The following is a 24,231-nucleotide window of genomic DNA, read 5'->3' as shown; positions in this document are numbered from 1 at the left end:
ATTAAGTGCGTCCTGTGTGACTCCATGGGGAGAAAATCTTGATGCTCGCTCCTGGTTTCTTCTTCTGGACTTCACCCTAGGCCCCTTTTCTCTTTCTGATTTTGCTTTGTGTCATTTTGCCATACTAAGTCTTAGCCATGAGTCCAGCTATATGCCAAGTCCTGGGAGTCACCCTAGCAAATCACTGAACCTGAGGGCAGTCTTGGGGACCCCCAACACACCATGTATGAGCGTGCTCAGGTGTGTGTGTATATACAGGGTGAGAACACGTGTGCCTGCATGCGTGTAATGGCCCTTGAATTATGTGTGGCTTAAGTGAGCCCAAGTATTTATATGTGTAGGTGCCCACACATGTACATATACCCTCATGTATAATGTGACTGTGTACACAGAGGATGTGCATGTGTATGTACCCTGTACATATGGCATATGCATGTCCGGATGTGTGCCTATGAGGTATGCACATGCGTGCATGTGCCCACATGTGTGTGTGCATAGGGGGCTTGTGTGTGCAGGAGTATGAGTGTGCCTGTTTAGAATATGTGTACTTATGCCCTTGCATACACTTTTTTTTTGAGACAGAGTCTTACTCTGTCGCCCAGGCTGGAGCACAGAGACACAATCTTGGCTCATTGCAACCTCCACCTCCCAGATTCAAGCAATTCTCATGCCTCAGCCTCCTGATGTAGCTGGGATGACAGGCGCCCCACCACATATGGCTAATTTTTGTAATTTTAGTAGAGACGGGGTTTTGCCATGTTGGCCAGGCTGGTCTCAAACTCCTGGTCTCAAGTGATCCACCCACCTCGGCCTCCCAAAGTGCTGGGATTACAGGTGTGAATCACTGTACCCGGCCTTGCATGCACTTTTCTAGATCTTCTGCTGCGTCCAGTATCAGAGATGGACCTCAACACTGTGTGAGTAACTGGGCCTCTGGGAAACGCAGCTGTCTCTTCCCAGGTTCTCCATTTTAAAAACTCGGGTCCTTTTATTTTGCTAATTGGGAAATTTGGGGCTGATTAATAGGAAATGGCCCTGTGGCCCAGCCAGAGCCAGGATTCGGATACAGGAGAAAGGGTTTCTAGGGCAGCCAGAGGGTATGCCTACAGAAAGGCAGCAATGAGCCTGCCCCAGCTTCTGTTGCAGGGTGACCTTGGACTAGCTTCCCAACCGCTCTGAGTCTAGGTCTCTTCATGTGAATTAATCCCAAATATCCCTACCTTAGGGGGACAGCCAGAGCGGAATGGCTGGCAGACTCTCCCCACAAACACTATGGATTCAGACAGGACGGACTTCAAATTCAAACCCTGAGTGACCCAAGGCACCCCCATCACTTTCTGGCCTTGGTCCCAGCATCTGGAAAAGTGAGGCACTGCCCACCACAGAAGCTGCTGGGAAGATCAGACAGGCTAGGCTATCAGCGTCCACAGCTTGGGGTTGTTGGCTGAGGCAAGACAATTGCTTGAACCTAGGAGGCGGAGGTTGCAGTGAGCTGAGATTGCACCACTACATTCCAGCCTGGGTGACAGAGTGAGACTCCATCACACACGCACAAAAATAACAATAATTTAAAAAATAAATAAATAAAATGTGCATTTGATGTTCCTTGACCTACCTATTGAGGAATATTGGAATGATGGACACTTTTTAGCGGTGGATGGGCTTAGATTCAAGTCTGGGCGCTGATGTAAACTTGCTATTTTGTGTGAGAATCCTGGCCTGTCTGAGCCTCAGTTTCCTCATCTGTAAAAGTAGGGGTGACAATGGGCATCAAGAACCCAGCACATGGTAGGTTCAGACATTAGTCCCCTACTTTTTATCTGGCTCAATATAACCAGAGGGTCCAGCCTTGATTTTTACCCACAATTTGGCCACAGAAACCTGAATATCAGGCTCCCTTTCCCTTCCTGGTGCCATAGCCTGGCCCGGCCACACCCATGCAAGAACAAAGGCAGTCTCCGGTCTGAAGGTCCAAGCCCCACAGCAGGGAGTTCCTGACCCCTGGTGGCCAGAGAAGGAACAGGTAGCCTAGGGTGGACCCCAGTGGCAGCCTGGTAGCCTCTGGCCTGGGGCTGGGCTTGATTTGGGGAAGTCACTAGAGCTGGGTCAACCTCTGCTCACTGCCCTATCCTGATGGCTGGGCCAAGAGCAAGTCTCTGCCACCCTAGGTTGATAAGAGGCTTCTCAAGCCCCCAGCTAACACCTCCCGAGAAAAGCACAGCATGGCTGCTCAGACCACCAGCTGGTGCTCAGTTCCTTGAAGAAAGGACTCAGTTCTTAAGTCTGAAAGTCGTTGGGGGTGGGGGTAGCATATACACATTTCTATCTCAAGAATAACAGCAGAAGTGTGAACGACTCACCCAGCAGCATCTAGGAGATGTCAATGCAAAGCCAATCACACCAGCAATCACACACCAAGAACATGCTCCAAATACACAGGAGAGAGCTTATCCTGGGGAAAGAGAGGAAGCCCCCCACCCCCAGCTCCATCCCTAAGGCCTGTATGCCTGCACTTACTCAGGTTCCCTTCCCCAGCAGCAGCCATGCCCACGGGGGGCTGGGGTGAGCGAGCATGACCTCCAGGCAGCAGCTCCAATGACCTGTGTGGGCTGAGCACCTCTTACCTCCCTGAAGCTCTGTCCTCCCTTCCCTTGGGAAGGCTGCCCTTCCCAAGGGCTCCTTAACCCCAGGGCAGGAATGGCCCAGCCACCAGGAGGCCACACAACACACCCTCCTTCTCGTCCCCAAACTCATCACCTCCCACCCCCACCACATCCTGAGAGATCCAGAGAGCAGCCTTGTCACACAGCCCTGTCACACAGCCGTCAGGGCCGGGCAAGGCCAGGGCTCAGGAGTAGCTCAGTCATTCACCAGCAGCTCCACTCCAGGGGCTTCTCAGTAAATGGTCAGTAATGTGTTAGCTTTCTCCACACTGGGTCCCCCAGCAACCTTTCCCCCCCAACCGAACACATATACTTACTTCCTGATTTTCAGGCCCTCTTCATTGTTGGGGAGAAAAAATTCAAAAGATTTGTAGGTCTTGACCACGTCCCGGCGATACTGGCCAACATTGAACTCTGGCGGGAAGGAGAGCCCCAGCTTTCACAGCAACAGCAACCCCTACCAACCCTGACCTTAACCCACCCCCAGGCCAAATAATAGAGAATAGGCCTTCTCTATTCTCTTTGCCATGCCCCACAGAGCTCCCCTTGGACAGCTGGGGCCAAGCCTCACCCCGAGTGGGCACACCAATCCAGTTCAGGTATCGCGTCAGCTTCTTGGAGATGTAGGTCTTGCCCCTGGCAGGCAGGCCCACCATGACAATGAGCGTTGGGCAGTTGGTCATGCACACTAAAAGGCAAGCAGCACAGTGTCATATGAGGGCTGGGACCCTCCCAGCGCACCCCTCCCTCTCAGCCTGTGGTCTCAGCCTCAGGGCATGGGACTGGCACCAGACGTATCTTCTTGGCTTCCTAGCATCCCCACACAGCTCCCGGAGTGGCCCCAGATGCTGGTTTCAAGCCACCATTGGCATGTCCCCCTTCCCCAGGCCCACCTGGGCTCTGGCAGACACAGTGGGATCTCTCCAGCCCTTTTCATCCTGATGTGCACCACCAGGTATAAAGTCAACCGAACTTGCCACTGGCTAAACATGGCTGGGGGGGTCCCCACCGCATGAAGGACAGGACCAAAACCCAGCGGGGTAATCAACACCCTGCCTCTGTCATCCGGGAATCCATACCCTAACCTTTTTACATCTCTCCCACCCCAGCCATCACTCAGTGCTCCCAGAACACGTAGCCCCACTGCATGCCCTCCCTGTGGTGAACTTCTTTTCATCATACGAAGCCCAGCTCAAAAGTCACTTCCTCAATAAGTCCTTTCCCCAAGGCATCTCCATGGCCACCGGGAACACCCCTCACCCTCAATCCTGGTCACCTCACTAATGACACTCTTCTCTCTAGACTGATCACTTACAGCATAAGAAGCCCTGTGGTATCTGAGCCCTTTAGGGTCCTGGGGCCTGGCACAGCGCTGGTGCTCGGGAACTGTGGGCAGGATCAGGGAGGGAGGCATCTAGAAGTCTCTCAGGGTAAGGACCACAAGGGGTTGAGACCAGAGACCCAGACTGATGCCCACAAGGACAGTCCCTCTGATAGCCCACCTACCACCATTCATGTGCCACAGGTCAGTGTGCCAGCCAGAGAAGATGCCAGGCTAGAGGCACAGAAGGGTCTGAATACAGCCCCCTATATCCCCAGCTGGCTAGAACAGATACCAAGGTAGCAGAACTGCCAGCTTCATCTCATGGGACCCAGCTCAGTTTTCTTTTTTTTTTTTTTTAGACGGAGTCTCACTGTGTCGCCCAGGCTGGAATGCAGTGGTGCGATCTTGGCTCACTGCAACCTCCGCCTCCCAGGTTCAAGCGATTCTCCTGCCTCAGCCTCCCAAGTTTCTGGGATTACAAGCACCTGCCACCACACCTGGCTAATTTTTGTATTTTTAGTAGAGACGGGGTTTCGGCCTGTTGGTCAGGCTGGTCTCAAAACTCCTGACCTCAGGTGATCTGCCCGCCTGGGCCTCCCAAAATGCTGGGATTACAGGCGTGAGCCATCACCTTCTTTTTTTTTTTTTTTTTTTTTGAGACAGAGTCTCGCTCTGTCGCCCTTGCCCAGGCTGGAGTACTGGAGTACAGTGGTACCCAGTTCACTGCAACCTCTGCCTCCCGGGTTCAAGCAATTCTCATGCCTCAGCCTCTCAAGTAGCTGGGATTACAAGCACATGCCACCACACCTGGCTAATTTTTGTATTTTCAGTAGAGACAGGATTTCATTATGTTGGTCAGGCTGGTCTCGAATTCCTGACCTCAGGTGGGTCTGCCTGCCTCGTCCTCCCAAAGTGCTAGGATTACAGGCGTGAGCCCAGCCCTCAGCTCAGTTTCCAATGCCATCAAACGCTGTCTCATGTCAGAAGCCTCAGGAAGCTTCCTTTTCCTCATCCTTAGGACCTGGGTCAGGTAAAACCATAGCAGACAGGCAGATGAACAGATGTGAGGACCTGTCACTGCCCCTCTTCTTGGTTCTGCAAGTGCCTTCACCTGGTTGCCTAGACAGACTGTCCCCACCAATAAGTTGTTTCCCTCAGAGCACAGAGGCCCCAGAAGCACTTCTGCAGGGGTTCAGGAGTCGGGCCTGGGTTGCCATCTTGAGTCTGATACTCATTGGGAATTCTGAGCCTCGGTGTCCCCAGCTGTAAAATGGGGCAATCATCCCTCAGAGAAGCCTAGTGCTATCCCCATGGAAGAGCCTGGGCACTTCTGGGAAGCTGTGCCCTCTGTCCTACCCTGGCAGATACTGAGCTAAAGCCATAGGTGTACCTCAGCACCGACTGCCCTTGGGACTCAGGGCGTGGAGGTGGTGGCCTGGCCCCAGGCAGGCCCTGCAGAGAAACAAAGGGCCTTGCTTGCCAGTGGGGGCTCCATCACTCCTGTACATGCCCCTTGTTTAAAGGTAACCCAAACAGTGAGCCTCAGGGCCAGGAAGGAGGAGACCCCATGAAACAGGCTGACTGAGTGAGAGTGAAGAAACTTGCAGAGAATCTCAGCATTAGCTAAGGTGAGAGGAAAACAAGTTAGGCAAAGCCTTGCCTCCTCAGGGCCGGTGGACAGCTGAGGCCCACATTGTTTGCATAGTTCCCGGCCAGGTGGCCTGGCTCTCAAGCAACCAAGGGCAGTGCGACAGCTGCTAAGCAGGAGGAAATCCTGCATCCACCCTGCTCCCGCTGATGGGGCCACCCCCCAACTGCTCCTTCAGGGGCTCCCACAACCTCAGGACTGGGGATCTGCACCCCCTCTCCACATCTCCTATTTTCCCAGAGACAGCTCCAGCCTCCTCCCATGGCATTTGGTGACATTTCCCTTCCCCCCTTCCACCCACATGTGCAGCACAAGATGGGCAGGCAGGGCAGCAAATCAGGCCTGGGTGCAAAACAAGGCAATAAATTACCTATCTCCTCTGCTCCCCAAGATAAGCTCCCAAGGAAATGACCCAAAAGAAAACCAAAGTTCAAGTGTATCACAACAGCTCTGCTTACCATAGCAAAACACTGGGAAATTCCAGCCATGAGAAATTGCCAACTGAGGCACAACAAGGAGGGAACACATTGCAGCCCTTGAAACAGAGCACGTGGACTAAGCGGGCTGGGTGCGCGGCTGCACCTGCGGCTCTCAGCCGACAGGACCCTGACACTGAGCAAACAGGACAGCAGAACACACTGTTTATAGCTGGGTGTGATGGCACATGCCTGTAATCCCAGCACTTTGGGAGGCCAAGGCGGGCAGGTCACCTGAGGTCAGGAGTTCGAGACCAGCTTGGCCAACATGGTGAAACCCTGTCTCTACTAAAAATACAAAAATTAGCCGGGTGTGGTGGTACACACCAGTAATCCCAGCTACTCGGGAGGCTGAGACAGGAGAATTGCTTTAACACAGGAGGCAGAGGCTGCAGTGAGCCAAGATCGTGCCACTGCACTCCAGCCTGGGGGACAAAGTGAGACTGTCTCCAAAAAAAAGGAACACACTGTTTATAACACTGAGCATGTGCGGAAGGAAATGTGAAGACACATCAGCCCAACTTCCCTCATGGGTTCCTTTCCTGTAAATTCGCTGCAGGCCCCATGAGCTCTAGGACCGAAGGGGCCCAAGGGGCCTGAGACATGCCTGGCAACGGGCAGTGTCTATGTTCCGTTACTTCTACCCGAGGAGCACCCACAAGTCCCTGGAGGGGGTGCCCGAATTGACTCCTGAACTGCAACTGCTCTCACCTCCTTAGGCCAGGCTGGGGAAGGAAGAGCTCTTTAAAATAATGTGTCATGGAGGCCCTGTTCAGAGGGGACTGAAAGTCATCTCTCCTGTTGCCCTGTGCACACACCAGTCATGTCCTTACCCAGGAAGAGTCTTGCCACCTTTCAGCTGAGAAAAGCAGTCAAACACGGTCCTTTCTGTAGTCCTTCCTGAGTCAGCTCTTGCCCCACCTGCCCCCAGAGTTCCTCCACGTCTGAGCTCGGAGGCCAATGATGGGAAAGGTAAAAGCCTCCCAGCCCTCAGGTGTGGCTTTAAATTTTATCAAGTGGGGGCGTGACTGTGGGAGTGGAGGAGGCGCAGTACATCCCTCAGTCCACCAGCCCCTACTGCCCTGAGGAGCTGGGGACTAGACTCCAGAGAGAACCCAGTACAAGGCACAGACCAGCAGTGGGTCCTGCTTCCTCCTCCCCACAAAGCCCTGGGACCAAATCCGCTTCCAGCCACACCCACACCCTCCGGGTCCAGACTGTCCTTGCAGTCACTCCACCTACAAGTCTACTACGCAAAGGGTAAAATGTTGCCCAAATGCAGGCACTGGGAGCTGGAGGTGCTGCATGGGCTGGTTCCATGTTCATTCACTGCTTACCCACTCCCTGCTGTGAACCCTGAGGCCCAAATCCCCACATAACCTGCAGGTCTCATCTTTGGCCTCTCAGGTGCTACCTCCTCCTCCAGGAAAAAGTGCAGACCTAGAATCCAGCCTACCCCAACACGCTGAGACACCGTGATGGCACGAGCCCCTCAGCTCAGGCCAGAGCCACATTTCAGTTCCACACTTAGAGCCTGGAGAAACACAGGCCCTGCCTCAGGAGCTATGAGACCTTCCCATTGGGCCTCAGCTTCCTCTCACCTGTAACGGGGGTTGGCTTGGAGCTGATGCATCAATCCCTGACTCAGACGTAGTGAGAAGCAAAGAAAGAATGGTAGTGATGACAGAATACCCTGCCTCCACTTATTGAGGACCTACTCCTTAAAGGCTCACAGACTTGGCTGGGCATGGCAGTTCATGCCTGCAATCCCAACACTTTGGGAGGCCAAGGGGGGCAAATCATTAGAGGTAAGGAATTCAAGACCAGCCTGGCCAACATGGTGAAACTCCATCTCTACTAAAAATACAAAATTAGCCAGCCATGGTGGCGCATGCCTGTAATCCCAGCAACTTGGAAGGCTGAGGCAGGAGAATTGCTTGAACCCAGGAGGCAGAGGTTGCAGTGAGCTGAGATAGGACCACTGCACTACAACCTGGGCAACAAGAGTGAAACTCCGTCTCAAGAAAAAAAAAAAAAAAAAGAGTCCAAGTCCTCACTCCTTTCCTCTATGTAATAATAGCAGCCACCCCCCTAAGTCAGCACCACACAGCCCTAATAACACAGACTGGCTCAGCCTCCCCGCCTCCAGAAAAGTCTCAAAGGAGGGCTGGCCACAGCCCTCAGGACTGAGTGTGCACTGTAGACAGCCACAACCCCACCAGGACCTACATCACAATCAGAGCCATGAGTTACCATGACTTGGTCTGGTCAGAAACATGGCCTTCCCCTACCAGGACTCACAGTGTGGCCAGAAATACACACACCCTTCCCCCAGGACTCATGTCATGATCAAAGCCGTGGCCCCAGGCTGCTGCAGCAGGATGAGCACAAAGAACTCTCCCCTTGCTTATCATACATAAGCAGAGGCAGGATCACAGGCAGACCCAGGCATGTCACTCAATGTCCTGATCCCCATTTCACTGTCTGTTAAACTAGATGTTCTCTGAGGTCCTGGACAAGCTGCAAATTCATTACAATGTTTCAGTTACTCCTAAAACAAATCTTTCTTTTTCCTGGTAATAAAAAAGTTGCAGGCCAGGACCCACGCCTGTAATCTCAACACTTCGGAAGGCGGAGGCCAGAGGATCCACTTGAAGCTATGAGTTGGAGACCAGCCCAGACAACATAGCAAGACCCTGTCTCTACAAAAAAAAGAAAAAAAAAAAAAGCTGGGTGTGGTGGCGCACCTATAATCCCAGCTAATCGGGAGGTTGAGGTGGGAGGATTGCTTGAGCCCAGAAGGTCGTGGCTGCAGTGAACTATGATCGTGCCACTGCACTTGCTCCAGCTTAGGCCACTGAGCGAGACTCATCTCTTAAAAAAAAAAACAAAAAAACTGCCAGCTCATTTAAGGACAGGCAGAAACTCAAGGAAGCAGTTTAAACACCTGGGACCCTAGGAGAGGTGAGCCCCTTAATAATTCCATGAATTTCAGCATTCTCCTAGCTGTTTCACTCTCCAGTTTTACTGTACACCCATGACCCCAGGTGGATACTTACATGTCCCGGGACACAGACACAGGCCCACACGGCATGCTTTTCTGTCTCTATCCTGAGCACATCTGTGCTGAAGTTCCTGCCCAAGCTTAGCTTTAAGGCCAAGAGGCACCCTTCCTCCTGTTGGAAAACTAGCCCACCTTTGAAAGTTCTGGGCTCAGAGAGGCCAAGTAATTCACCTAGGGCCACACAGCTCAGTTCCAGTCCAACAACCCAGCCCACACTCCTTGGCCACGAGAGAGGGAAGGGCCTGGGGTGCCCAACAGGGTCCTCCCCAGGCTGGGGGCGATGGGGATTGGAGTGGGAAGCGAGGGGGCCAGAGCCCTCCTCGAGGTGATGGTGGCCAGACCTAGCCACCGCCAAGCCAATATGCCCCCACACACCTGTCCCCGCCCCCTGCTCTGCCACACCTGTCTCTGGCCCACCACTGTCACGACCGCCTCACCTGTCCCCAGCAGCCTCCCCAGTCACGGCACCCTCACCTGTCCCCGGTTCCCCATCTGTCTCCCGCCCCTTCTCCATGCGAGACCCCCGCCCAGGCCGCCCTACCCACCCATCCCAGTGCACCTCCCACCCCCTCCCGGAGGACCCCGCCTCACCACCGCGCTGGCAAGCGTGCAGAGCGGGCCGCCCATTGCTGTATGGCATCCAGATCTTCTTCAGGGGGTTCTGTGTCAATTCCCGTGGGGACGCCATCCCGGGGCCGGGATGAGTCGGACTGCGCCGCTTCCAACCCAGCAGCCGGGCCACCTCGGGCCACCCGAGGTCCCGCCCCTTGGGCCCCGCCCCTCCTCAAGCCGCGACAGCCCATGTCTATCTTCCCGCAGGCCCGCCCCAGAGTGAGTAGGCTCCGCCCCAGCTGAAAAGGGCCCGGCCTCCGACCACGCATGCCCAACTCACCTCCCCGCCCGTTTTGGAACAAGTGGTCCCACTTCTTCAGGCCAGGATCGAGAATGCGCATGCTCAACTCCGGCTTGTACTGGCCCCGCCCCAGTTCAAGGCCCGGATTGTGCAGGCCCGCCCCGGATGCGCAAACTTAGCGCTCCCAACCTGTCCGCGCTGATTTGCATAGGCCCCACCTACGGGCTCCGCCCTGGCGCTGCATCCCTGAGCAGCGGCACGCGTGAATTCTGCTACCTCCTTGCCAGGGAGCCCAGGGCCCCCAGGAGGGAGGGGTTTTCATCCAGTGGGACGAGGCCTACGTGACCCGCACGGCCAGGTTGGTCAGAGCCGACAGGGGCCAGTAGGCCTGCAGTCCCAGCCGTCAACTCCGCTGCGCCCTCCTGCCGCTGCTCGGGGTCCCCCTTGACTGCGCCGAGCCCCGGGACTCTTCCGCCATCCATAGGAGCATGCTCTGCCACGCTGGAAAAGCTCTTTTACCTCATGGATAGAGACTCCAAACACATTTCAGTATTGTTCCTCTTTCTCTCTTTGCCTTGGCTGCTGGGAGCAAATGCGTGGGACTTTTTTTTTTGAGAAGGAGTTTCGCTCCTGTTGCCCAGGCTGGAGTGCAATGGCGCTATCTCGGCTCACTGCAACCTCCGCCTCCCGGGTTCAAGGGATGCTCCTGCCTCAGGTTCCCGAGTAGCTGGGATTACAGGCGCCCACCACCATGCCCTGCTAATTTTTGTATTTTAAGTAGAGACGGGGTTTCACCACGTTGGCCAGGCTGGTCTCGAACTCCTGACCTCAGGTGATACGCCCTCCTCAGCCTCCCAAAGTGCTGGGATTACAGGCGTGAGCCACCGCGCCCGGCCGTGCGTGGCACTTAGTAACCAAGTACTTTGGGTACTCACTAAGCCCTGGCAGTATCTTAGTTGTCTTTCCAGAATTTCATTTTTTACAATTTTTTTTTTGTTTTTTAGTATTTTGGTTTTTTCCCAACTAAAGTTTTACATATTTTTTGAAAATAATATGTTAATAACATTTTCTCTTCATCAGGAAAATGGGATGTGCACATTGTCTATCTTACAGTATTATAGTATAAATATGTCAGTCTCTAAGAAATTCATTTTAAAATACGTTATGGTTGCCTTTTACTATATTTGTATTTCCCTCTTGTCTTTGAAAATGCACTGGGGACGAGGAACAGGGGAGAGATCCAGAAGTTCGTAAACCCCTGGCTCACTCTCTTGTTTGGCCCCCACCAGACTCCTGCAGGCTCCCGCCGCTTCGGGATCCCCAGCCCCGCCTCTCCAAGCTTTGTACACTCTCTGCCCCAGCCCCCACCAACACGGCTTCAACCTGAGCCACACTGCCCCCTAGCGATGTCATCCACAACACCCCGGCAGGTGCCCTGCATCCTCAGGTTCTCTCTGCCCAGTGTGTACCCAGCCAGGAGCCAGGTGTTGAGGGCATGGGACTGGCAACAAGACTGGCCTTGTGGGGTAGAGGTGTAGCACCCCCTCCCATACCCTCCCTGCCACAGTCCTGCCTTGGATCAGTCCAAGTCCACCCAGCTCTTTAAAGCTTGGCAAGGACCCTTAAGATGACTGACACAGATGTCTTGCCCACTTCATAGGAAATGAAGATTCCGAAGGTCCACATGCTGGAAGCCCATCTGGACCCTCCCCCAAACCAGCTCTAGCTGCTTGCCCTGGGAACACCCTGCCCCAGGCAGGGTCAACAACTTCCTCCTTCCTCATCCTCCTTTTGCAGTATCCACCCACTCATTCCTCTACCCCAGTCCCAGCAGATCTGAGCACATCCCTGGGCGGCTCCTGATGAGCTGGGTGCCCCTCATGACCTGCTCCCTACTTCTCCAAAGCCACTCATTCTGTTCGTGACACAGCCAGCCCTCTTGTCTTCTGGCCACTGCCAAGGCCATCTTGGGGCCACTGTGGCCTCTGAGACCTCATTACCACACGCCCACACCCTGTCTAACCCACAGCACTGATTGCAAAAGCTATCTCCTCTGACATCTACAGACACCCAGCACCTCCTCCGGCCTGTCCATTCTCTTCCCAGACCTCCTGGGATGCTAATCAAGGGCTGGGGGTAGAGGACAGCCGGCCTGGGCAGGGGGCCAGGGCTATCTCTGGGAAGGCATCCTCACACCCAGACAGGATGAGCCTGGTTCCCAGGAAATGCAACAGCTCTGTACCTTCCTCTCTTCCCCAGAAAGTCTACCCGTGGCTGACCCAGGCACCCTCCTTCAAGTCCCTATGTCCAGCTAGAAGGCTACAGGTCAACATCAGGCGATGCCTGGGGTTCCTCCCCAAGGCCACGGTCCACATCTGCTCTGAGGATATTCTCCATCTCCCCTCCCGTGGCCCTGTTTGTCAGGTGGGAAACTGAGGGTCAGGAAGAGGGAGAAGGGCCCAAGATCACAAAGCGAGTCCACAGTGCAGCATGGACTCAGCTCGGCTCCCAGCCTTCAGACCTTGCCTCCCACACTGCAATGGGATCGCACAGTCCACCTCCACATGTGTGCTCCCACTCCCCCGTGCCCTCTCCATGGAGATGCTGTCCCGGCATCTGCTCTCAGCATCAGCGGATGCCCGGTAGAATCCCTGGCCCTCATGGCTTTTTCCTCCTCAGTATATCCCAAAGTGAGCCAGCTGTTCTGTCCCAGGCGTGAGAAGTATGCTGGGATGTCTGTACACACATGTGTGAACATGTTCTGCTCAGCCTCCGCCCACCATGAACCTGGCTGGCCTGACCCTGGTTGGCTCCCAGGGTGCCCTCCGCACTGACCACTGGACTTCCTCCCAGTGTCCTAGCCTAGAAGCCATGTGGTGGCCAGTTCTCAAAGCTCAAACTCTTCCCAGTCCCTGTATCTACTGGCCAGTCCTGACAGAACTGCCAAACCATCCCACACCACACACACACACACACACACACACACACACACACACACACACACACCGGGTTTCGCTCCTGTTACCCAGCCTGGAGCACATAGTGCAATCATGGCTCACTGCAGCCTTGAACTCCTGGCCTCAAGCGATCCTCCCGCCTCAACCTCCCAAAGCCCTGGGTTTATAGCCGTAAGCCACCACATCTGGCCCACAAACCACCCTTTGCAGCATAAAGACCCAGGGGTGTAAGTGCATGCCACACAGGCCCACACACTGATGCACACAGAGACACTGGCACAGCTGCACATGCACACACAGACGCACACACACTCACAAGCCTTGCACCCCGGCATGTGCAGAGACAGGCAGGCTGCAGTGGGGCCTGCTGCTCTCTGCTGCCTTGCTTCCCACATATATCTCTCCACCCCCACCCCTGCTGTCCACTGGGAGGTTCAGGAGTTTCCAGGAATTCCAGCTTCGTCTGGCCATTTCCAGCAAAGGATTGTCCCCTGTGTCTCCCTGGGCCCAGGGCTCACAAGGAGTGTGAGGTTCTGACTTCGGGGTATAGAACCATGTCACCAAGCAGCCTGGGAACCCTGATCTGCACTTCCTCCTTCCAGCCTGCCACAGGGCGTACAGTAGGTGCTTAGGGATTCAGGACCAGCAAGGGCACACAGAAAGGGTTCAGAGAGGTTCATGACCAAACTGAGTACACAGCAGGTGTTCAGAGAAGCTCAGGACTGGCACAGGGCACACAGCAGACACCCTGGAAGTGCTGGTTTAAGGGCTAAAGCCACATCATGTGAAACCCATCCTAAATGAGCCTCTAGACTTCCCCAAACTGGTGTGACCCGTACGAGGAGACCTGGACAAACATAATCCCTTGGAGGCCAGCAAAGAACAGAGCAGGAGGGCCTGGGCAGCTCCAGCTGGCGGTCCCTCCCCCTGGGCTGGAGGAAGACACTATTTATAGTTCCCCCGTGGCCCAGCCCCCTCTCCTTTGCAGGGCGACAGTATTCCCCCTCCTTCGGGCCACTGACAGATGAATGCCCCTCAGAGCACCCCTAAACCAGGAGAGACCTCCCAACACTCTCACACCCCTCCAGCACCAACCTGACTTCATCCAGGTCTTTCCCTAACCCCCCCACCCTCCCCACGCTGTCCCGTGCCTACCCCGCCTGCTGCTCCCCGGCCCCAGGTCGGTCAGGGAGCTGCCTCCTAACGAGCCTCTGTCCATCCTGCAACCAAACTGGCCAGGGCCACTGCCCCCTGCAGCTCCAGAGTGGGGTCACCCCGCCCAGCACTCTGAAGAGAGAGAAGCGACTCCTGCGGCTCCTGCAGCCCCGCCTCCCCAGCCCGCCCTAGGCCCGCCCCCACAGGGCTGCTTACAACTGTGAGGGCAGCGCCAGTGCCCCCACTCCAGTCAGCCGGCCGCGCTCTGGCCAGTACAGTCTCCCTCTCCCGCCAGAGCTGCCCATGCCACCCAGCGTCTGCCTTCATGTCCACCTAGAGTTGTCTGCACAGCCCAGAGTGCCTGCCCCCTCTGCGAGCAAGCCTGTCCTCACTGCCCAGAAGTCAGTTCTGTCTCTGGCCCAGCAATGGAGTTGGGCTGTGAAATCAGGCAAAACCTAGTCCTTCCAAACCAAGGGACCAGGTCAGTTAACCGGGGAGCTAGGGAGGAAGGCAGAGAAGCCAGGTATGACTCACCCCCCAGGTGTCACAGCGTGGGTGCACATGACTGGGATTCTCGCATGTCCCATCCTTCAATCGCTTTGTGTTTATTGAGCACCTCCTGCTGCAGGACCTCCATATCTGCTACATACACAATGCTCACAGGCTTGTTTGTGTCGCTCTGCTTTACAGATAAGGAAACCGAGGCTCGGAAAGGTGAACACCTTTGCCCAGGACAATCCGTGCGTGAAGCAGGACAGAGTTTGGTTGGAGCTCTGGGAGCCTGAGCCCTGTCTCCTGTGAGCCCTGCGTGTCCCTGGTTTGAGGCTGGGGATGCAGGGGTACATGGGGAGGACAGGGCCTGGCCAGGAGTTGTTCTTGCTTCATGCAGGTTTGGGGGACAAGCACCCACTCCTTTCAGACCCCTCACATACCTTTACCCTGCTCACACACACTCATAGCTGTCAGAGACTCAGCCACACACGCGCACATGAGCCCATAAGGCAAGGCTGCCACGGTCACAGGCTTCCTGTGTTCAGGCCTTTGTGCCTGGAGACACCCCTCACAGCCCTGTCTATCTGGGGCAGGTGCTGCCTCATGGGGCACAGAGCAAGCAAGTGACCCTCAGCCAGCATTTCTCTGTGTGGTGGCCTATGGGATGACAGACCTGTGGGCCTCAGAGGGACTTGTCCTGGAGGCAGTGTTGAGCTCTTGTGTTGAGGCTCCTGAAATAACATGATGATGACCGCATGTGGTGGTGTCCAGTGTTCTGTGACTATGGGGCCCTCAGACATAGCAAGACTCGCCACAGCAGTGACCTTACGTGGCAGCATCCAAGCTGTCCAGACATATATTAGGTCTGTGGGGCACACAGGCAAGATTCCATGTGGCAGTGACCCAACTTAGCAATGTCCAATGTCCAGGCTCTCCAGACACACTGTGACTCTGTGGGGCACTCAGATCTGATATGACCTGCATGGCAGTGGCTCCATGTGGCAGTGTCCGGACACTCTATGCCCAGATGTGGCAGCATCCGTCCAGCTGTGTGGCTGCCCTCCAGGTCTTCCCATCCAGGGTGGCCCTATCACTGTGACTCCCTCCCTCAGGCTCAGCGGCGGCCAACACGGGCCAGGATGCGGGCGTTGGTGGTGGCCTGCTCCCTGGCAGCCCTGGCCTGGGCTTGCTCCAGTAAGATCTGCAAGAGGCCGATGGGGACATCCAGCGATAGGACAATGCGCGAGCCAGGGTGGCGGGTGGGGCTGCGCTGGCTCTGGGCAGCCCATGGCCATGTGGGAGCAGCTGAGGGGCTCTCTGAGGCTGCAGGTCGGGGAGTGGTCTGGGGAGAATTCTGAGGGCAGAGCTGGAAGGTTGGGATAGGGGTCACTGGGACAACCAGGACTCTGCCCAACATCAGGACCATCAGCACCAGCAGAGCACACCTGGTCATCGTGAGGTCAGGCTGCAAGGAGAAAATGGGCTCAGGGCAGGGGCTCTGGTCAGTTGGGGTCCATGGACAGAGACAGATGGCAAGGGCAGAACGACAGAGCACGGGATGGAGAGAGAGGAAGACACCAAGAAAGGGGTTAGAGAGGCCAGGCCAGAGACAGAGAAGGGGAGACAAGAGGAGAGCCAGAATGAGACAGAGAGGCAGAAAGCAAGACAGAAAAAAAGAGACAAAGAAATCCAGAGACAGAGAGACAGCAAGAGAGGGAGATGAAGGAGATGGAGGCAGAGCAAAATGGAGACTAGAAGAAAAAGACAGAGACAGAAACCATCCCAGAGACAGAGAGCACGATGGAAAGAAAGATTCAGACAGAGAAACACAGAGTCCACAGGAGGGCAGGCGGTTCTCAGCAGGAGAGCTTGCAGCTTGCAGGAAAGAGAAGGGCAGGAATTGGGTCTCAGAGGCAGAAAAGCAGCCAGAGATCCCAGAGCCCCCTGGGTCCAAGCCCTCCATAAAGCCAAACCCCAGATCCACTCAACCCCCAAGACCCTTCCCATCCCGACCTAACCCAGTCCTACCGCCACCAGCTGCTTCTGGAGTAAGTCAGGCTGCTGTGGCTGCCTGGGGCTGGGGCCAGGCAATGTTGTCCTGTGGTCTGACCCTCTACCCCGCTTCAGGGCCCATTTATCTCCCTCAGCCCTCTGGGGTGGGAGCTGGGACATGCTTCCTGGCATGAGGCAGCCCCCCACCAATGACTCATCCCTCCCGGGGGGCAGTGGAAACATGTCGTTAGCCCCCACCCTATCTACTCTTTTCTGGGGACAAGTTGGGGACTGAGAATCACAAGACAGTGACCAGGACTGGGCAGAGGGACTCTGTACTCACGCAGAATAATACCAACCCCCCGAGGAAAACCTTCCCCCTTGACACCCCTATCTTTCCAAACAGTCACAACAGGAGCCTTTTAAAACAGCAGCTTTAATGCCCCCCAGAATCAGCACCATGTCATCACAGGCTTGGGTCAAGGGGCGGGTCAGACGCCAGTCACATCCGCTCACTGCCCACAGCCACCCCCCACAGTGAGTCATCTGCCAGGGTGGCAGGAGCCACAATGGGGGTTTGTCCACAGGGGGGAAGGCTAGACCCACGGGACCAAGTCACTGAAATAACGGACATGCACACGCACGCTCACGTGCACACAAGCCTCTAGCACCAAGGGGAGGGACAGTGGGGTTCTGCTGAGACCCCGACTCCTCCAGGGGACGCTGAATCTCAGCTCATTATCTGGGGGCCTCAGTCCTGGGCAGTACCTGGTGAGGACAGGTTGGAAACGGTCGTCAGCCATCTGACCTTCCCTGGAGAAGCTCAGGCAGAGGCACCCAAGGGGAGGGAGCTGAGGCTACAACAGGAAGTGGGGGCTCTGACCTCAGAGGGGTCCATACTTAGGTCTTTAAAGGAGGGAACATGGAAGGGGACCCTACTGGGGGCTCCACAGCTGAGGCTCTATATTCAGCTCTTTGGTCTGGGCGTCTGCCCCAGGTCCCCTACTGTGAGGGAGCATCTCCTCCAGGACCCTGACCTGGAACCCTGGCCCAAGGACTCCTCCCCTAGAACCCGATCCAGGCAGGCTCAGTGCCCAGTCCCCCGCTGCGGGGGCTCAGCCCATACCTGTCCCCCGGCTCTGGGCCACCCGGGGTGGGCAGCGGCGCTCGCAGGCCTCACGGGTCCCAAAACGGTTGGCATTCCCTCCACAGCCGCCATAGACAAAAGGGTGACAGGCCTCTGTGCCGCCTGTCACAGCCCGATGGTACCAGCGCAGGGTGTAGGCAGTGCAGGAGCCCTCATCCAGTGGCAGGGAACAGGGGTCTGGGCCAATGGGGTCAAGTCAGCAGGGTTTGTGGGAATCAGAGAGGGTTACAAGGTCAGTGGGAGGTCAGCGGGGCTCAGCTCTGCCTGCCCCTCCCCAGGCTCCGCTGGGCGCAGCCCCCCATTCTCACCGTCACTATCCCAAGGGGCTTCAGGGTCCTGGTACTCCTCCACGGAATACTCGGAGTATTCAGAGTACTCATCATCCTCAGGGGGCACCCGCTCTGCAGGTAGGGCAGGGTGTGCTGGGAGCAGTGGCTGCTGGCCCCCGGGGCAAGGTGGGCAGCACTGATCTCCACTGTGTGTACACAGTGCCCATGCGTGTGCCCTGCTTGCAGACCCTATGTGCTTGGCATGTGCCCTGCATTCATGGACACCCATGTGCATGTCTGGGACCCAACCATAGCTGCCCCACGGGTTCAGCTGTCCTCACCTTCCTCCTCTGCATGAGAGACGCGGAGCACAGGCACAGCATGGAGCTGGGAGCCGGCAGTGTCTGCAGCATATCTAGGGAGGGGTCCTGGAGCCAAGAGCAGGGGCCTCAGGGCCCTGAAGTTACCATGGGCAGCCATCCCAGCCAACCCTGCTGAGAGGACCCCAGTTGATAGGCAGGGCAGAGCCTGGGGTGAAGAAAGTTCTGGGAGCAGAAAACTACTCACGTGATCCAGATGCGATGAACTGGCCCTGGCAGGCTAGAGGGGGCAGAGAGGGATAGAGAGACAATGACAGAGAGAAGGATGGGAAGATGGAGAGACAGACAGAGACACACAGGCAGGGGGTAGAGAAACACAAAGAGACAGCAGGAGAGTGTAACAGACAGGAGAGAGAGGAAGAGAGAGGGTGGGAGGTAGATAGAGAGATGGAAAATGAGAAGAAGGCAGAGGAGAGGGAAGTTGGGAACAGGCCAACAACAGGCAAGAGACAGAAGCAGGCCAGACACAGAAACAGGCAGGCGGTGCAGACAGAGACGGGAAGAGACAGCTTCACTCTGATGCCCCTCCCACCGGGTCCAGGTCAGGCCCAAGGGGACCAGCCCTGCTCCCACCATCATCCCGCTCCCCAGACAGCCAAGCTGGACATCTGAGAACACTGCATGGCAATCCTCATCTGCCTGTGTGTCTCCCTCCACTGGGGACACGTGTCATGTGTCAGTCCTGCAGCACACGTGTCCTTCTGTGTATCCATCCATCCCCCCATCTTCTTGACTGCTTGCCCTGTAAGTTCTAGGGGCCTGCCTGCCCTTGCCTAGGGTGCTGGGGTGGAGCGGGAGACTGTAGGCTGGGCACCACTCACCGCAGTGCTGACTCATCTCTTGGCGCACAAAGCCCCGGATGTCATCCTCCTGGGAGCAGAAGACCACGGGGACCATGAAGAACCCATGGCTCACAGGAAGGACATAGGGCACATAATGCAGGGACTATGGTGAGACTGCATGGAGCCAGGGCCCAGGGGTCAGGGTGCTGGGTGAGGGAGGCAGGGCCCCAGCCCACCCAGGCCCATCCAGGCCCATCCAGGCCCACACTCACCGTCAGTGCAGCTTCTCCCTTCTCGCCTCGAGGGCCGGCAGGCCCTGGCCGCCCCTATGTGCAACAGATGGGACCAGGCTGTGACCTCTGATCTCAGGGACAACAGAAGTCACCCCGATCTCTGACCCAAGCCTGGGAATCCCTACTCACCTGCTCCCCTCTCTCGCCAGGAGCTCCAGGGGCCCCAGGAGCCCCCACCACTCTCTCTCCAGGGGGACCTCGCTCACCCTGTCAGACACAGGGACCAAGTGAGCAGGGTCAGAGGCAGTGGGGATCAGGAGTCAGGCAGGTTGGAGGTCACAGCTTCAGAGGTTGGGGCAGGCAGGCTGGAGGATGGTTAAGAGGTTGGAGGGGTAGGGAAGGTTCAGGGATCAGGAGTCAGATCTGGGGCCCCTTACCTTCTGGCCCTGAAGTCCTTCGGGGCCTCTGGGACCAACACTGCCAGGTGGCCCCGGGGGACCAGCAGAGCCATCATTTCCACTGGGGCCTGGGAAGCCCCCAATTCCTGGGGTTCCCTGGGGAGATATAGGACAGAGTCAGTAATCAGAGGCCCCAAAGATGGACCCTCTCCCAAAGGGCACGCTCCCCTCAATTCACCATGACCATGGCCTCAACTCACCCGCTCCCCTTTCTCGCCCTGGTCACCCTTGGGGCCTGGCTGCCCATCAAAGCCTCGGTCACCCTGGGAACAGAAGAAGCATGAGAGAGACCTTCTGCCCTGACCTCCCTCAGCTCTGGAACCTCCCTGAACTCCCATGAGCTCCCTGGCCTAATGCCCAAACCTTCTGTAACCCAAGCACCTGTGAGCCAACTAGATGTGATCCCCATGACTCCAACTCCACTATAGCCCCCTGCCCTGAGGCACGTGCCCCCTCCACCTCCCATGCTTTCATCCTAACTCCACTGTGACCCCAACCCACCTTGACACCTCAAGACCAGCCCCACTTCAGCCCCCAAAGTCCCAACCCTCCACAGCCTTCCTTGTCCCTACACCCCCATGACCCGACCGTGAGCTTCCCTGCCCCATCCTGACTCCCTGTCATGTCCACTGTCCACAGACCCTGTACCTTGGGACCGATCAGGCCCTCCTTGCCAGGGGCCCCCGACTGGCCTGGCACACCAGGCTCCCCCTGGAGAAAAAAAGACACGAACTTGGCCCCGTCCACCCGTGGCCCCCTCATTCTGAGCGTGCCCACACTCACCATCTCTCCTTTGTGTCCTGCCAGCCCGGGGCGGCCTGGGGGACCAGCTTCTCCCTGCAGGCATCAGGCAGTGGGGTGAGCCTTAGGCCCCAGGCCACGTAGCCCCCCAGCCCCCAGCCCCTCTGTACCTTGTCTCCCTTCTCTCCATCAAGGCCACAGGCTCCTTTCACGCCCCGTTCACCCTGAGGGAGAAAACCAGATGAAGAAGTGATTCCCAGACACCTCACTCTGTGACCCCCTTCACCCTGAAACCAACTCTCCAAACAGGCCTCAGGTACTCCAACCTCTGACCCAGCGCCCTAATATCTGACCCCAGGTCCCTCGCCCTTCAACATTAGGCCTTCCTGACCAGAAAAAACCAATCTTGTTTCTTTCCTACCTTGAGGCCCCGGGGACCCATGAAGCCAACATCTCCTTTTTCTCCTCGGATACCAGGCACTCCATCCTTTCCTGGGGATCCCTAGCAGGGAGAGGGTCCATGTGAGGTCAGAGGAGGTCAGTGAGGGACCAAAGAGAATCGCCCTGGATAGTGGGTAGGGAACACCATGGGGTGGGAGTCACCTCTGGAGGCCAGAGCCACGGGGGCTTGCCATGGGGACAAAGGTCACCGTAGGCAGGGGATAAGGGTAACCATGGGCAGGGGACACCATCATAGGCGGCTACTGTGGAGGTGGGGGACCCTGGGCAACATGAGGACACCATGAGAGCACTGGGTCACTGTAAGGTCAAAAGCTACCACACTGGTGGGACGGCCATGGTGACGGGGGCCCTCTGGGGACAGGAGGCCCCTGTGGGAGCAGGGGCATCTTACCGGGTCACCAGGGATCCCTGCTGCACCAGGTTGACCCTGTGAGAAACACAGATGGGGAGCCCTTCAGTGAGACTGTCCCCAACACTGTTCCATCCGCTGCATGTGTGGCCACTCAGATGCTCGGTGGCCGGGGCCCAGGGCACACACAGATCCCGGGTGAACACACATGGGGCCAGCAGCGAGGGAGCCAGAACCCCCCGCACTTAGAGGAGCCCCAGGATATGTGTGTGTGTGATGCTGGCTCTGGACCTGGGCTTGGGCCTGGGGCAGGACTTGCCTGGGGTCCTGGGAGTCCACGCAGTCCTGGCGACCCGGCCGAGCCCTTGTCACCAGCCTCTCCTTTGCTGCCCTGTGGGAGTGACCAGGAGAGGGATTCAGTCAGGACCAGATCAGGCTGGGGGCTTAGAATACAATGAGCCTGCCAGCTGGGGCAGAGCTCGAGTCACTCCTGAATGGCCCTAGCGGCACGCCCTCCCAGCCTGTGCCATAGCGGGTGGAACTGGGGGCTGTAGTCCATGGACTGGCTCATTTCTCACCCCAAGGACTCCAGACCCTTGCCCCGCCCTCTTATCACCGGGTTCCTCATCCCATCTGAAGGTGCTTCAGATGGGGACACCCGAGGAGCCCCCTTCCTGTCCCTCTAGGGCCCCTCATAGGGCCAGTCCACAGAGCTCTCCTAACCTCACACCAAGACCTTGAGCCCTCCCTAGAGCCCCTCCTCTCAGCCACTCCATAGTCAGCCACAGAACCCCTTCCCCCTTAACCCCAGAAAGCCTCCTCCTGTCCTCCCCTCCTGCCCTCACAGATGCTGTGGAACCCCCACAGTCACAGGACCCCACAGAGAGTACACCACCCTTTTCCCTGTACCTTGTCACCAGGGTCCCCATTGTCTCCCCGAGGTCCTTTGTCACCATCCAAGCCCCGAGGCCCTCGTTCACCCTGGGTTGGTTTGGGTAAGAAGTCACAGTAAGGGGCTGAAGGTCCCTCACCCTCTGGGGGTTTGACCTCTCAGATGCCCTGGGCTAGCCCCATGGGGTCCCTCTCGCACCCAGGGGAGACCCAGTCTGCATGTGGGCCCACTCACCATGTCCCCCTTGGCACCCCGTGGCCCTGGAGGCCCCAGGATCACGGCCGAATCTCCCTGAGGGGGCAGGGAGAAGTCAGAGGAGTCGGGAGCACCCTGGCCCCTGCCCTGCCCTCCCCGTGCCCACACTCACCTTGTCACCCTTTAGTCCTGCAGTCCCAACATCACCCTATTGGGTGAAAGAGTGTGAGTCCCGCCCAAACTGGGGAGGCCCCGCACCTGAATTCTAAAATCATACAAGATCCACTCACCCACCCCACTCACTCCAGGACCTTCCCCACGTTCCTACCTTCTCCCCACGCTCTCCCCTGCTGCCAGGGGGCCCCTGTGTGAGAGAAGGTGACCGTGAGCTACAGGAACCAGGGCAGTGGAGGACGGAGGAGGATCGGGGGGAGGAGGGAAACAGTGGGGACCAGACAAAGGGGACAGGGGTAGACAAGGAGGGCCAGAGGGCTAGGGAGGATGGCAGAGAGTCCTGGAGTACAAAGGGCACAGGCAGGGGACTGAAGTCACAGCACTGTCACTTTTCCCAGCGGGACCCACCGTGAGTCCTCGGGGTCCCTCCTGGCCGGGGCGGCCATCTTCACCCTGGATGGTGACATTAAGTTCATTAACTCAGAGGTTGGAAATCAGAGGCAAGAGCTGGGATGAAGGGAGCTCGGCTGTGGAGTAGGACATACGTACCCGGACGCCTGGCTCCCCACGCTCACCTCGGGGCCCGGGCAGCCCTGCTCCAGAGTCTCCCTGGAGACCAACAGGACACCGGGGATCAGTGAGGGGAATCAGTGGGGGACACAGGGTCATGGGAGGTCAGTAGAGGCTGGAGGGGGTGACGAGGGCACAAGAGACAGCCAGCAGCCCTTGTCCCACCTACCTTGTCTCCTTTGAGTCCAGAGGCCCCAGGTGGTCCCTGTAGGTCAGAGTGAGGTGAGGTTCCTGTGGCTCTCAAAGCATCTCCCCCAGCACCCCACAGTGTGGCCCAGCCCCCATCCTAAGTCCTCACGAGGACAGGAAATCAAACACATGGGGCTTTAGGGCACCTCTACTCACCACTGACCCCGGTGGTCCAGGTGGCCCCAAGGGGCCTGGGACTCCTTCTCTCCCTGGGGGGCCTGCCAGACCCTACCAGAAAAATGGGGCAAGAGAGGCAGAGAGTGACTTGGGAACCTTCCTACCCTCTGCCCTCTCAAGACTGGGAACCCCCAAGGCAGGGCCCCCTCCTCACCCACCACGGATTCACCAAGCCCCTACATGCTGTTCCCAGCCCCTCACCCGCTCTCCGCTAGGGCCTGGCTGACCCATCTCTCCTCGAGGGCCTGTTTGACCCGGGAACCCAACAACACCAGGAGCACCGGGGGCACCAGGGAGGCCCAGATCTCCCTGAAATAAACACAGCAAAGGGAGGGAATGGTCAATGCAGGACCCCTCCCAGGACTCTCACCAGAACTCCCTCTTCCTCCTACCTCCAGCGGCTGCCCGGCCCGCTGCCCCCACAACTGGTGATGGGGTGTTGACTTACCTTCACACCTGGAGGGCCAGGAGGCCCAGGGGAGCCCGGGACCCCGACTCCTGGGTCACCCTTTTAGGAAAAGAGGCATCAGATCAAGCTCAAGGAGTCTCAGGACCAGGACCCCAGCAGGGACCCTTCTGGGTACACATA

At 57.1% G+C, this 24,231-nt stretch overlaps 3 protein-coding genes across 5 annotated transcripts in view; all 3 read right to left on the bottom strand.

Annotated features, from left to right (window-relative positions):
- Nucleotides 1-10,096, bottom strand: part of PFKFB4 (6-phosphofructo-2-kinase/fructose-2,6-biphosphatase 4) — a 38,192-nt gene extending 28,096 nt beyond the window's left edge. For 2 of the 3 annotated variants that reach the window (XM_003257013.4, XM_004087901.3), the window contains exons 1-3: nt 9,767-10,008; nt 3,235-3,351; nt 2,981-3,077 (exon numbers count right to left, since the gene is read on the bottom strand). In XM_003257013.4, coding sequence (XP_003257061.1) covers nt 2,981-3,077; nt 3,235-3,351; nt 9,767-9,863 — 311 coding nt within the window. In that variant the 5' untranslated portion in view covers nt 9,864-10,008. Of the gene's footprint in view, nt 1-2,980; nt 3,078-3,234; nt 3,352-9,766; nt 10,009-10,067 lie in introns of those variants that run through there. The other variant, XM_030811858.1, reaches the window with a different exon arrangement.
- A 5,650-nt stretch (nt 10,097-15,746) lies between these two features.
- On the bottom strand, nt 15,747-16,085 carry UCN2 (urocortin 2). The gene has a single exon (XM_030811857.1). The coding sequence runs from the start codon at nt 16,083-16,085 to the stop codon at nt 15,747-15,749; it is 339 nt and encodes a 112-aa protein (XP_030667717.1).
- Nucleotides 16,086-17,041: 956 nt separating this feature from the next.
- Nucleotides 17,042-24,231, bottom strand: part of COL7A1 (collagen type VII alpha 1 chain) — a 31,036-nt gene continuing 23,846 nt past the window's right edge. Inside the window, exons 93-118 of the mRNA XM_012497593.2 lie at nt 24,091-24,150; nt 23,844-23,951; nt 23,622-23,693; nt 23,446-23,481; nt 23,256-23,315; nt 23,115-23,159; nt 22,861-22,896; nt 22,705-22,740; nt 22,572-22,628; nt 22,355-22,426; nt 21,765-21,836; nt 21,488-21,523; nt 21,056-21,136; nt 20,805-20,858; nt 20,677-20,730; nt 20,542-20,604; nt 20,094-20,156; nt 19,873-19,989; nt 19,625-19,702; nt 19,475-19,528; nt 19,242-19,290; nt 18,608-18,640; nt 18,382-18,468; nt 18,080-18,172; nt 17,751-17,948; nt 17,042-17,392 (exon numbers count right to left, since the gene is read on the bottom strand). Of these exons, the coding sequence (XP_012353047.2) occupies nt 17,376-17,392; nt 17,751-17,948; nt 18,080-18,172; nt 18,382-18,468; nt 18,608-18,640; nt 19,242-19,290; nt 19,475-19,528; nt 19,625-19,702; nt 19,873-19,989; nt 20,094-20,156; nt 20,542-20,604; nt 20,677-20,730; nt 20,805-20,858; nt 21,056-21,136; nt 21,488-21,523; nt 21,765-21,836; nt 22,355-22,426; nt 22,572-22,628; nt 22,705-22,740; nt 22,861-22,896; nt 23,115-23,159; nt 23,256-23,315; nt 23,446-23,481; nt 23,622-23,693; nt 23,844-23,951; nt 24,091-24,150 (1,731 nt within the window). The 3' untranslated portion in view covers nt 17,042-17,375. The remainder of the gene's footprint in view (nt 17,393-17,750; nt 17,949-18,079; nt 18,173-18,381; nt 18,469-18,607; nt 18,641-19,241; nt 19,291-19,474; nt 19,529-19,624; nt 19,703-19,872; nt 19,990-20,093; nt 20,157-20,541; nt 20,605-20,676; nt 20,731-20,804; nt 20,859-21,055; nt 21,137-21,487; nt 21,524-21,764; nt 21,837-22,354; nt 22,427-22,571; nt 22,629-22,704; nt 22,741-22,860; nt 22,897-23,114; nt 23,160-23,255; nt 23,316-23,445; nt 23,482-23,621; nt 23,694-23,843; nt 23,952-24,090; nt 24,151-24,231) is intronic.

Source organism: Nomascus leucogenys, chromosome 4, assembly GCF_006542625.1.
Source record: "Nomascus leucogenys isolate Asia chromosome 4, Asia_NLE_v1, whole genome shotgun sequence".
NCBI classification, from domain to species: domain Eukaryota; kingdom Metazoa; phylum Chordata; class Mammalia; order Primates; family Hylobatidae; genus Nomascus; species Nomascus leucogenys.
The sequence above is the reverse complement of the archived record's forward strand: the minus strand, read 5'-3'. Positions and strand labels throughout refer to the sequence as shown.

What these genes read in the sequence shown, in the direction of transcription:
- UCN2 (XM_030811857.1), bottom strand. Translation starts at nt 16,085, where the DNA reads ATGACCAGGTGTGCTCTGCTGGTGCTGATGGTCCTGATGTTGGGCAGA.